We start from the raw sequence: 12,214 nt of genomic DNA, 5'->3' as shown, positions 1-12,214 counted from the left end.
ATATCTCCTTTGCAGAGAATAAGAAAGAAAAAAAACCAAATCCTTAACATTGAATGGACTCAAATCCAAGCTAACTTGCATTCAAAGTTAAATATGATGCCACAAGATAAAGCTATTTTTCTAATTTTAACAATCATCTGTTGTTCAAAACAATGCAAAAGCAAAATTAAGTGAGTCCTGAAGGGAGGCTAAAGTAAATTATTCATTAAGGTTTAGGATTCAGTGTGTGGCCTTGAAACATGGGTTACTGTCCAGGCCGAAACGCAAATCTCGATTTCTGAATGAAGTACAACGCCTCCTGATCTTTTCTTTTGTCGTTATTAGTTTTCAGCTCGTAGAAAGGGTATAGAATGGGAGTGGTTAGCAGCTTTTTGGTCATGTGACATGTTAGGAGTAACATCTACATTAAGAAATTGAAGTAGCACTTACTTCCTGATGTTTCCGAAGTGCAGTCCATGAAAAACATAGAGAAAGGAAAGAAAAGAAAATCACCGGCTATCACATCCCCGTGTTAACAAAGCATAGCAAAGTGGGAAGAGTAATGAGATATTTCCTATACAGTGCCAGAAATTTAATCAAAATATTTAAATGCTTTTCTTTTGGACATGTAGTTTTTATTATCATAGTGAATGATGCAGCTGACTTAATCCTCCCCTGTACTTTTTGAAAATACCCTAAAGATCAATATTAACGCCCTGACAGCAAAGGTGCGCACTGTTTTATTTTTCATTCTCCTTCTGAAAAGGAAGAGCTATTGTAAGTCGTGTTGCAAAAACTTGGTGACCTGTGAGCAGATTGTTATCCCTTTCGCCAGGGCAAATAAAACAAAGCCATTATATACAAAAACAGGGGACCTCGCCATGGAAACGTGAAATTAAGGACGTCGAACTATCCTCATTTCAAAACTTATGGGACAACATAAAACGCATTGAGTTTTATTTGGTTAATTTTTTGTATATTAGAGACTTTCAATAGTTAGTTTTGTTACAAAAAAAACTTTCTTAAAAAAATTCCACGCCCACAAGCATGAATGCCTCAATCAGGTGGCTGCTACGCTTTTCTTTGACAAAAGTGTGATTACCAATGCACTGAAATAATTACAGAAAAATATAAATGACATAGAATAAATAGGTGATTAAATAAGCTAATACTGAACATATTGTTTTTCACTTAAAAGTTAAGAAATTAATGAAATATCCAAAAGAACACTTACGTCGAGCTAATATTTCCATGAGGACGTTTCGTACATTGAGAGAAAAGAAAACAATCTCAAATTATGTAGTAACCAGGATTTGTTTATTGCATTTGCAGTTGAAAAAACAAAAACAATAGCAACAACAAACAACTGAGTAACTTTAAAAAAACTGAAATGGAAACTGAAGAAAAACATATTACATTGTCAGTAGAAACATAAGTAAGAACAAGCCTAATTCTGCCTATTCGGTCTATGTTATAGTTATTGTTGTTAATTATTCGATTTATTATTAAATAAAGGAAAATATAGAGATAGAGAGAGAAGGCGAAGAAACAGCTCTCAATATTTGTTTGTATCTCGACCTGATTACTACAGCACAACTTGAATAATTAACTATTAGCCTACAGGAAAGGTGACTGCAATATTAGGACAATAGTGACAGCGATAACAGACTTACGGCACTGCTGTTCATCTGAACTATCACCACAGTTACTTTTCCCATCGCAACGTTTGTATTTAGCAAGACAATCTCCATTTGCACAAGTGAACTCGTAGTTTGCACACTTTCCTGTATGACAATACAAATTATTTCAATTCAAAGACATAAAATATTGAGCCTGTGTATGTAAGAAAAGGGAGAAAACAAACAAAACCTGAAATAATCCAAACAACTTAGACATACTTCTTAGCTCTCGAGTCAAATATAGAGGTTGTGCGTTTGCCTCAAAATTCTCCTCTGCTAAATATGTTTGAACCGATAAGCACACAAACGAGCAACTCGCAAGCTCTTGCTACCACAGATTCCCTTAGTAAATTTTAATCCCTGTTGTCTTCAGAAAGGAGAAAGCTGCCGCTGACCCTTGGTCTCTCTATGTCATTTTTTCTTCTTTTGACTTTTACACTGATTTTGAAAAAAGGAAGAGACGAGGACTCGGCATTATACTATTTTTGATATCATGAACATCCGTGAATTTCAGCTGTCTTGACGGAAAGGCTTTGTAAATATATATGGAACAAAAATAAACTGAAATCGATGAACATGTTTGATTAGTTTCTTTCCTCCATATCTCATACAGCCTCCCTATCAAGCAGGAGGTGACCAGCTAACTTTGGTTTTTGTTCCGCTTTTGTTGTTTCAATCCGCCCCTTGAAATCATTTTTAATACTTCAAAGATCCTCAACCTTAGATTTTCTATTGATAGTTACATGTAAATCAAATAAATACAAGCGATGTGTTCAAAATATGCCATTCCTTTCATGTGGTTATCTGAGCAATATTACATGGAGACGACATAAAGATAGATTTAGATTTATGATACTTACTGCCAGCTGATTGGCGCAGGTAAAACATGAAAGAAAAGGAAAAGTTACTCAATTGGTCTATTAGTATCATTACAATACTATTAAGCTATATGAAATTTTGGTTATGGTGCACTGGCGACAAAAGTTTACGTGTAAAAGAAAAATTTGTTCGTAAGCTCTACATTAGCAATTTAATACCCCCTGTGTTGGGACCGTTCGCGTTTTCGCGTTTTCGCGTTTTCGCCTTTTCGCCTTTTCGCGGTCAATTAATACAGTCAGTTAAGGCAATGCCGATAGGTGCATGACTATATTTCTAGAAAAGATTTTTTTCAAATTAGTATGCTAACGCTCGGGGAACTCAATATACTCGGGAAATCTCGAAGTGTTCATTCACTGCATGCATGCGTAATAATGGTTGCTTTAAAAATTTATCATATGGAGCATTTTACGTTGCAAAGTACAAATCATCATTTCTGGTCTCCAAACTAATGCATTTGATTTTTTCCAACGGTAAGATACAAAAGGAGTTCATCTCGTATATGAAATCGCCGCTATCTCATTCAACTAGTTGCAGTTTATTTCATTGGATTTTAAAGTGACTTTGGCCATCGCAAGAACCTTCTTCATGCCATTAAAGTTCTTAATCTAAAGATGGCCCAATGTGACGGCATTCAACCAATAGCCAGTTCAGTTTTGTAAAACTACCTCTGCATATGATTTACGTCACAGCTTTATTTCGCTGTCTTGGAGGTGTTCTTGCAAATGAGTGGTTCTTGGAAAATATAGCTTTTTTTCTATATTTTTGAAAAGAGAGTTAGCCTTCCAATTTAATATTACTTTTTGAGAATAGCATTTTTACGCTAAGCCCATATAAAGAATAAGAAGATGTACAGAAGTAGAAGTTACCTATCAACATCAGTACTTACTGCATTGTTCATCTGATCCATCTCTACAGTCATCGTACCCATCGCAGCGCAAAAACGCAAGGATACACCATTCTTGATTTGCACAAGCAATCTCATAGTCTTGACAAGTTCCTAGCAGATGATTAAAAGAAACACATGAACCGTGACAAAACGTTGGCACTTCTTGTACATTTCTTACCAAAAATATATAATGAATATTAAAGGCTACTTCATGAATTGAGCAGTTTACTTTTAATGATTGATCTTTTGTGATTGACATTTTGCAGTGACTTTTCATCAAAGACAAAGTTTGATAACCATCAACTTCCACTTTATATTCTTTCAGTTTATGGTTGTGAATTTATCGACTTCTGTATTTAATAACCTATTCGTTGATTCATAGTTTCTGAAAGTTTACTTAAAAACAGCCCGTGCGAATTTTTTTCTCCGGATGGCGCCTAAGAAGGTCTGACTCCGTCCCGAACGTAGCCGGATACAATTTCTTGATAGCAACAAACACGATTGTTGTGCTGCCTAGTTAAGTTCTCCCACCGATAAAGGAACGATAGGCAGTCTGAGACTGCATGTGGCTACTGATAAAGCTACTGATACAGCACAGGGACCAATTGACTTTCAACCAATAATTCAAAGGTTACAAATAATCATATAAATAATAACAACGATAGCAATAGCAAAGGTTAGTTTCCCTTTGTTCTCGATGAGAGATAAAGCCTTCCAATTTACTGAAACTCTCACAAAACGATTGGAGTACAAATTAAATTTCCTGCATCATACACAATTCAGAAGTTAACTGACTCGACTAACGCCAGCATGAGATGTTGAATGGTTTAGACCGGTTGTTACAAGTACTTAGTGTATCATTTCTGTCAAAATTTGGAGTAACGGGTTAACTCCTTCAAGGTCTCCTTCAGATACAGAAAAGCCTGTTCAGAATAGGGTTGGAATTTGTCATGCGTCTATCATGCCAAACTTCTTTTGGTTATAAGGTTTCATAGGGAATCACTCGGTTGACTTGAAGTTAAACATTACAAAATGGCAGTAGCAACATACTCGCAGATGTACAGGGGACGGCTACCAGCAGGAGCAGTAGAACAACCTGGGGATTCATGACAATCTTTGTGGAAACAAAAAAAAGGTAAAAAGTAATCAAAATCGAATGTAATGAGTCAAATTGTTCCTCTTTTGGTAGGAAAGTAAGCAATCCGCTGATTGTTGTGCTGCCTAGTTAAGTTCTCCCACCGATAAAGGAACAATAGGCCGTCTGAGACTGCATGTGGCTACTTATAAAGCTACTGATACAGCACAGTGAACAATTGACTTTCAACCAATAATTCAAAGGTAACAAATAATATAAATAATAACCATAATAGCAATATTAGTAATAATTCGTAGAGGGCTAGCTCGAAAACCTAACGGTTCCTCCAGCCTCTAGGCTCCAAAATGATACAACTATGTTTATTTTGCCTGTTCATTATAATCATTTTTCTTATTTCATTGTTATTCCATTTTTGTGAGAAATAAAGACTTGTTGTTGTAGAAATTATAATAATGATAATGATGATAATGATGCTACTATGGTCACAAGCCATTGAGAAACGATCGAAATTGCGCTTGAAAACTTGTTGCGCAATTTGATATCTCACCATCAGAACTTGAAATGAAGATTTTATGTTGACATTAGCAACAATGAAATGTTCTGATATACACAGTGCAGCTCAAAGATAAGGGGACATTGTATAGAAGTACCATGCGCACGTATCAATCGACATACGTCGACATACTCGCATAAATACACTTATGTCCTTCTCGTATGGGCCTTTGTTAGTCATTGCTTTACCTGTGCTTTGAGTGGTATTGAGTTGTACAAAGAAAAGAGATGGTACTGCAAAAGCGCGGCTGCTACCATAATATGGGCAAAATAATTATAAAAACGTCGATGAAAGCTATCGTGTGAAATATGTCTGTCATATGATAAAAATATGACTTTTATTTTTTTTTTTTTTTGGTATTCTATTTTGTTGTATTGCCATTTCTGGTCACTTACACCTGTATAATCTATTTTGTTGTATTGCAATTTCTGGTCACTTACACCTGTATAATAATATTGTGGCATTTATAATAAACTTGTAAGGGAGCAAAAAGAGGAACACTTTACCTTTCTTGCCCCCTGGCAGTGATCTGACTCGAAATATTCGTACAATCTGAAAAAGTAAAACATAATCAATTAAGAACTGTGAAAACGAAAGAATAGAAATTAAATCATTCGTAACTATGTTACTTGTTCTTCACACCATTCCTGAAGCCACTTGAAGTGACTTTTGAATAGGCAAGCTTAACGAGAATTTTGCTACTAATCTGCTCCTTACAGATACTCATTCCAACACGGTAAAAGAAACTGAATTAGACAAAAACCGAGACTTCTTGATATCAAATTGGGTTGAGCACTGTTAAGCATCAACCCTCAACACGTTTCAAGTGAGCAATTACCTTGGATGCAAAATGTTTTAGAGAGAAACCCTTTGTGAAAATACACAGTTACTCGTGGGAAAAAGAACGTTCTCTTGAGATAGAAAACAAAATTATAATAGTGTATACGATAATAATGACAATGATACTTGTAATTGTAGAAAAACAAATACCAGTCATAATATTATTATGTTTTCTTTAATGCCGAATAATTATTATCTATTATCACCATCATTTTATCTTTTATTTTTCTTCAAGTTATTGGTAGTTAGCCGTTTTCTTTAGAACGAGCGGCCAAGAACAAATAATGTAAATTAACCAAAATATAATAGCTAATTTAACCGACAGGTGCTGTGAAGAAAAATGTCCTACAAATCTTTTTTTTTAGATATTCTAGCGCACGGTGCGTTTCCTGTCCGTTGATAACAATGAGTGGATTACCTCAGAATTGCATGATCTCTCCCACGGATTTTTTTTTCCCCTCAATGTTGTCTTGTTTTCTTCCTATTTAATGTACTATTTTAAGACAAAATACTTCAGCAGTTTTTCCTTTTTCCGTTAAGAGGAAAACAGGTGAATGTGCAAATATAAGTTATAACGACCACTTAGATCTAGAACTATAAAAGCAACGCTTATTTAACAAACACTTTATCAGAGATAAAACATACAGAAGCAAAGTACTCTAAAAAATATTGGCCCAAAAATGCGTAATATACTGCGATAATGGTGTTAACACAACAATAATCTTATGTCTGTCGAAGTCGCCCCGTGATCAGAATCAGAATCAGTACTCGTACGGTACTAAAAACCTTCAGCTTTAAAATAACTATAAAACAACCGAGTCGAAATAATAGGGATGATGATCATCGGCGATGATCAATTATACACGGCACATCGTCAGCAGGTAACAACTGAATTATATAATATTTAGAATTACCATGTTTTCAATGTTCCACACGGTACAAAAATAGCCTAGAAAAAATTACCTTTCTCTAAGGTGTCTCTCTGAGAATAAATAGATTCCTGCCGAACAAAGTCGAAAGTCGCTTATAAATAAATAAATAAATATAAATATTCCTTCCGTGATAGCAAAAACCAAAAAAAAAAAAGGAAGACGGTGCCGTTAACTTTGCATAAAGATGTATTTCAGAATCCAATAATCATTCTCTTTAAATGTTGATGACCTCACCTCGAACGGAGCAAGTAAGAGGGCAAGAAAATGATAAGCTTGCAACCATCTGGAGAATGCAATTAACTTCTGAATAAACAGGTTTATATAACTAGAATTTTATTATCACTTGGTTCCGTCATGATAATCAATCCAACACGTTAGAAAATTCAGATCGAGAGTAACTGAGGCATCTTATGGTTATTATGAAATTTTTTATAACACTGTTGAGAATAAAACGTTCAAGGCGTTTTAAATGGCAAACACCTTTGACGCGAATAATTCTGAGGAGAAACCCTCCGTAAAAGATAGATAGTTATGAGATGGGTAAACACTGCTCTGTTGGGATAGAAAAGGCGAGAATAACAATGACAACTGCAATAATGACGATGATGATACATGTAAATAATAAAAATACTAATAACCATACTGATAAAATAGACAACGATAATCTATAGAGGGGTAACTTCTCATGTAGCTTTAATGTTTTCGAATACCGTTGCTGATCGGCAAATTAGCATAATATTCTCTTTGTTGATCAAAGATTAGAATCATGACATCATCATTGTTTTGAATCAGCCAATCAGTGAGAGATCCTTGAAGCTTGAAGCCATCTGGTGACAAATAAAGTTTAGTGACGGCTTGAGACTGTTTCAACCGTCAGCTGTCAAGCAATTTTCCCATTTCCAACAGTTTCTAATTTCCTTTTGCTTTTTCTTTCTTCGTTTGTTTTTTGTTTTTGTTTTTCGTTTAGTTTGGTCTCCTTTTGTTTTCCAAGTGTGTATTGATTAGTCTTGCTTTTTGCTATAACGTTTTTGTTTCAGTTTTTGACAGTTATCAGTAATGGGCAAATGTTTATTTGCGATCAGGCGGCCGACAAAAAGTTTAAATTTTAACGCCCACAATGCAAATGAACCAAAATACATAAGTAGTTCACTTCACCGACAGGTGCCGAGAAGAAAAATGTCCAACATATATAGTCTCCTATAAATATGAATATTAAGGCACTGTTTGTTTCCATCTCTTGGCGACAAAAAGGGACACCGTAGAATTTCAAAATATTTCTTATTTTATTTTCTCTTTTTTTTCTTTTTTTCTATTTTCTTATGATGTACTGCCTTTAAGACAAAAATGCTTCCTTCGTTTCTATTTTTTTTCAAGAAGAGAATCGCGTGAGCGAGCGGATGTTATATGTTGGATGGCTTACTCTCAAAAAAGATAATAAGCAAACAGGGGTGGGCTGGGGAGAGGTTAAACCTTTAACTTTCAAGATCTGATTGTTAATTCTCCCCTCTTTGTGCTACACATTTCCTTTTTAATTGGATACAAGAATTTGATGTTAGATCAAGATAACAACCTCTACCTGATAAGTTTGAATATTCTCATCACCTGTCTGCTGAATAATGTATGGATATCATAGGAAGAAGATTCATAGTGATCACCACTGGGAGTGAAAGGCTAACCAATCCCACTTCCCCTGAGAACAATTTTTAAAAGGAATAATAATAATGAAAAGATAAGAAAAACAATATCTCTTGGCGATAAGTTTAATCTAAACGCTCACCGAGTGACGCATGTCGATGGTTTACGGAACATCTTGCAAAGATAGAAAAACACTCAGTTGAAGAAACACTGGATTAGTAGAAAGGCTCGAACATATGGAATAATGTAATAGATAACTTTAGGGAAAAATAACGGAAGTCAAATGACATCGATCCCCCTTTTCCCCTTCGCACCACTCTCTTTCCCCCACCCCCCCCCCCCCCACCCCCACCACCAAAAAAAACCCCAAAAAAACCCCAGAAGACTAAGGAAGCAAAATGAACTTACGCCTTGTTCACAAGGTTGGTAGCTAGGGGTGACGGAGACAGAGTGAATTGTTTGGGAGCCTTTCCTTCTTCGAAAGACCGTGGGAGAAGGCACAGTTTTTCCCAATACGGACCGACCCTAGGCTGGTGAATAACATTTTATTTCTTTTCCCTTAAACTTAACCAAATTCTTTCCAAAGAACCCGAAAGATTTAGGGCTGTAACTACAACAAGATCTTCCATAAACCTAAACATTTTTGAGCTAGTAATTGGTGGTTAAAATAGATGTAATGCAAATTAAAGAAAGAAACTTTACCGAAGTCTGTTTTTCATTTTTCGTCCTCCCTCTTCTCCCAGGGTCTTTCGAAGAAGGAAAGGCTCCAAAACAATGCACTCTGTCTCCGAATCTCTCACATGATTGGCTGACTCAAAAGAATAATGATATCATGATTCTAATCTTTGATCAACAGGAAGAATATCATGCTAATTTGCCGATCAGCAACGGTATTCGGAAACATTAAAGCTACACGAGAATTTACCCATCTTTAGATTATCATGAATCATTTTATTAGTATGGTTATAAGTATTTTATTATTTACATGTATCATCATCGTTATTATTGCAATTGTTATTGTCATTCTCGCCATTTCTATCCCAACAGAACAGTGTTTACCTATCTGATAACTATCTATGTTTTTACGGAGGGTTTCTCCTCAGAATTATTCACCGTCAAAGGTGTTTGCTCATTTGAAACGCCTTGAACGTTTCATGCTCAACAGTCTTATAAAAAATTTCATAATAAGCATAAGATGCCTCAATTACTCTCGATCTGAATTTTCGAACGTGTTGGATTTAGTATCAATATGGAACTAAGTGATAATAAATTTCTAATTATAGGAACCCGTTTATTCAGAAGTCAATTGAATTCTCCAGATGGTTGCAAGCTCCTAATTTTCTTGCCCTCTTACTGGCTTGATTCGAGGTGAGGTCGTCAACATTCAAAGAGAATGACTTTTTGATTCATAAATGCATCTTTATGTAAAGTTAACGGCACCTTCTTCCTTTTTTCGGTTTTTGTCATCGCGAAAGGAATATTTATATTTAGCGACTTTCGACTTCGTTCGGCAAGAATCTATTGTTATGAGTAATTGTTGTTGTAAATATAAGCTTCTAGAAATCCCCAGACTGCTTATTCATGTTGACATCAAGTGACGCAGTTGATGACGCAGTTATTAAGTAATACTACTAAAATAGTTCTTTTGTAAGCTTCTGGTATGTTCCAGACTACTTTATGAATGTATGTGAGAGCTCATTTATGTAGTAAAATCTAAAATGTTATTCACCAGCCTGGGGTCGGTCCGTATTGGAAAAAAACTGTGCCCTCTTTCTTGAGTACTCAAGACAGAGGGCACAGTTTTTCTCAATACGGACCTCCCGACGGGCGAATAAATTATATACATATATATGTAGATTTTTTTCGTTCAGGGCTCCCTATGCATGCATATGTATGTGTGATTAATTTACAACAATTTTTTGAGTGAATTCATAATGCATTCGTATAAGCGCTTACGAAGAGTTGCAATTTCATTAACAAGCAGTTAGCGAGAAATAAGAGAGATGGTAAGTTTTGAGCTCGGTTAAGAAATGAAGATGATTTCAGTCTTGTGACGAGCGTGGGACAAAGAAAACTTCTGAGTCCCCTTGAGGAATCGAACTACAGACCTTCGGATTCTGCTCTCCGATGCTCTACTACGGAGCCACAGAGACTCCATGGTGAGTGAAGTCTCTTACGAAGTTCATATGACACGCGTCCTGCATACGGTGAGGATTAACAATGTCAATAGCGTAATGTTTGTGGAAAGAACTTCGTAATAGACCTCGCTCATCGAGTTGTGCGCAAGGAAACACCGGCAGATGACAATGAATTGCGCATACCCGAGTGTCGAGCTTCAGTGTAGCGTACCGCGGGCACACAACTAGGCATTGCACGAGGGCTTCACGTGGGCTGATAGCTGTGAAGCCGCGTAGGCAAATAATTTGCAACCCGCGTTTTGAGCGCCAAATCAAACTGGTGAGGTTGAAGTTGAACAATAATTCTCAATATTTTACATTTTCTGATCAACTCGCAAAGCAACAATACCGGCAGAGCTAAAGCTTTGTCAACGAGAGGAAATTGTTATGATTTAAGTCTGTGGAGAGAGGGTTTTGCGTGAAAACAGGATGAAAAGAAAGAGACTGAGAGACCAAAAAAAACAAAAAGTAATTACGTAAAGCAAGTCGAGAAAAACGCCCAAAAAAGTTAGAGAGGACACCAAAATATGCAGAATACGGTGAAAGGAACGCCAAAGAGAACAAGAAAAGACATAAGTAATTAAGTGGCTATTTCCTCTGAGCATCTTTTGCGTGTGTGAACCGAATCAATGAGTTGCCTCTTTGAACAATAGGGAACAGCAGACTGCGGTTGGATATTATCGTTTAGTACACTCCACAGTGGACTGTCGGTGCTTAACGCGTCTTCAACCGCAATTATGGAGGCGTATTTACAACCCACCATGTCAACGTTTTGTCCTGTGTACTCCTTGAACAGCCGTTTAATGGCTCCCGTTGCCTTCGTGATTTGCGCACAAAACCGTTTTGCAATGGCTTGTCCATCTAAAGAATGATTAACACGACATGAGTCAAAATGATACCGTAGAAAGCCTACACTACAATCATTTCATTACGATTTGTTGGTTAGCTCTAATCGGGCGTCTTATCGACGAATGTTAGCACTCAAACATATCAATGAATTACCTGCATATTTCTTCATTAGTCATAAGAGAAACGACCGTTCTTAGCACTTGACATGCATGGATAATTGCAAGTCTTCTCGATGCTTCTCTTGCAAATCGCAGATGTAGGCAATATACATTCTGCTGTCAGGAGACCCTCGGGGTTGGCCGGCCGCTCTCAAGGTTCTTTAGCTGTTGATCCAACCTATTACCAGCAGAAAGGAAAACAGTGGAGAAAAAAAAAATGATTGGAATTATTTGTTTGGTTTTGAATTGCTTTGCAGTGCGACTGGCAAACAAAACTTACCCCGAGAACCAAGTAAAATACCAATAACGACTTCCACGTTTAACGGTATGGAATTGTCCATAATTCTGATTGCTCGATTGCCTGATTGTCTGTTTACTTGTGTGATTAGCTATTTGTTTATTTTGTAGCTGGTAATGAGTACTTTGCTTTGTTTTAGCGGACCTCATTTGAAAACCGTTTTAATATCCTTACGTAAAGATCATTTGGTTCCCAGACCAGGGGAGTAAATATAGCAGAATCCAAACGATGGTTTCATACCTGTCAAGCTGAT

General features: G+C 36.4%; 1 protein-coding gene across 1 annotated transcript; it reads right to left on the bottom strand.

Annotated features, from left to right (window-relative positions):
- Positions 1 to 1,596: 1,596 nt before the first annotated feature.
- On the bottom strand, positions 1,597 to 4,531 carry LOC149046174 (low-density lipoprotein receptor-related protein 5-like). Its single transcript, XM_089206022.1, has 3 exons — positions 4,474 to 4,531; positions 3,424 to 3,534; positions 1,597 to 1,763 (listed from the first exon to the last, which is right to left on the bottom strand). Exons 1-3 carry the CDS (start codon positions 4,529 to 4,531, stop codon positions 1,597 to 1,599), a joined length of 336 nt encoding a protein of 111 aa, XP_089062148.1.
- Between the last annotated feature and the right edge of the window lie 7,683 nt (positions 4,532 to 12,214).

The sequence above is a fragment of the Pocillopora damicornis genome, chromosome 5 (genome assembly GCF_964200805.1).
Source record: "Pocillopora damicornis chromosome 5, jaPocDami1.2, whole genome shotgun sequence".
NCBI lineage: Eukaryota > Metazoa > Cnidaria > Anthozoa > Scleractinia > Pocilloporidae > Pocillopora > Pocillopora damicornis.
This window is presented reverse-complemented; position numbering and strand designations above follow the sequence as displayed.

What these genes read in the sequence shown, in the direction of transcription:
- LOC149046174 (XM_089206022.1), bottom strand. Translation starts at nt 4,531, where the DNA reads ATGAATCCCCAGGTTGTTCTACTGCTCCTGCTGGTAGCCGTCCCCTGT. An exon ending in CGTCCCCTGTACATCTGCGA is followed by an intron (nt 3,535 to 4,473) that starts GTATGTTGCTAC and finishes ATCATCTGCTAG; the next exon opens with GAACTTGTCAAGACTATGAG. An exon ending in TGGATCAGATGAACAATGCA is followed by an intron (nt 1,764 to 3,423) that starts GTAAGTACTGAT and finishes ATTGTCATACAG; the next exon opens with GAAAGTGTGCAAACTACGAG.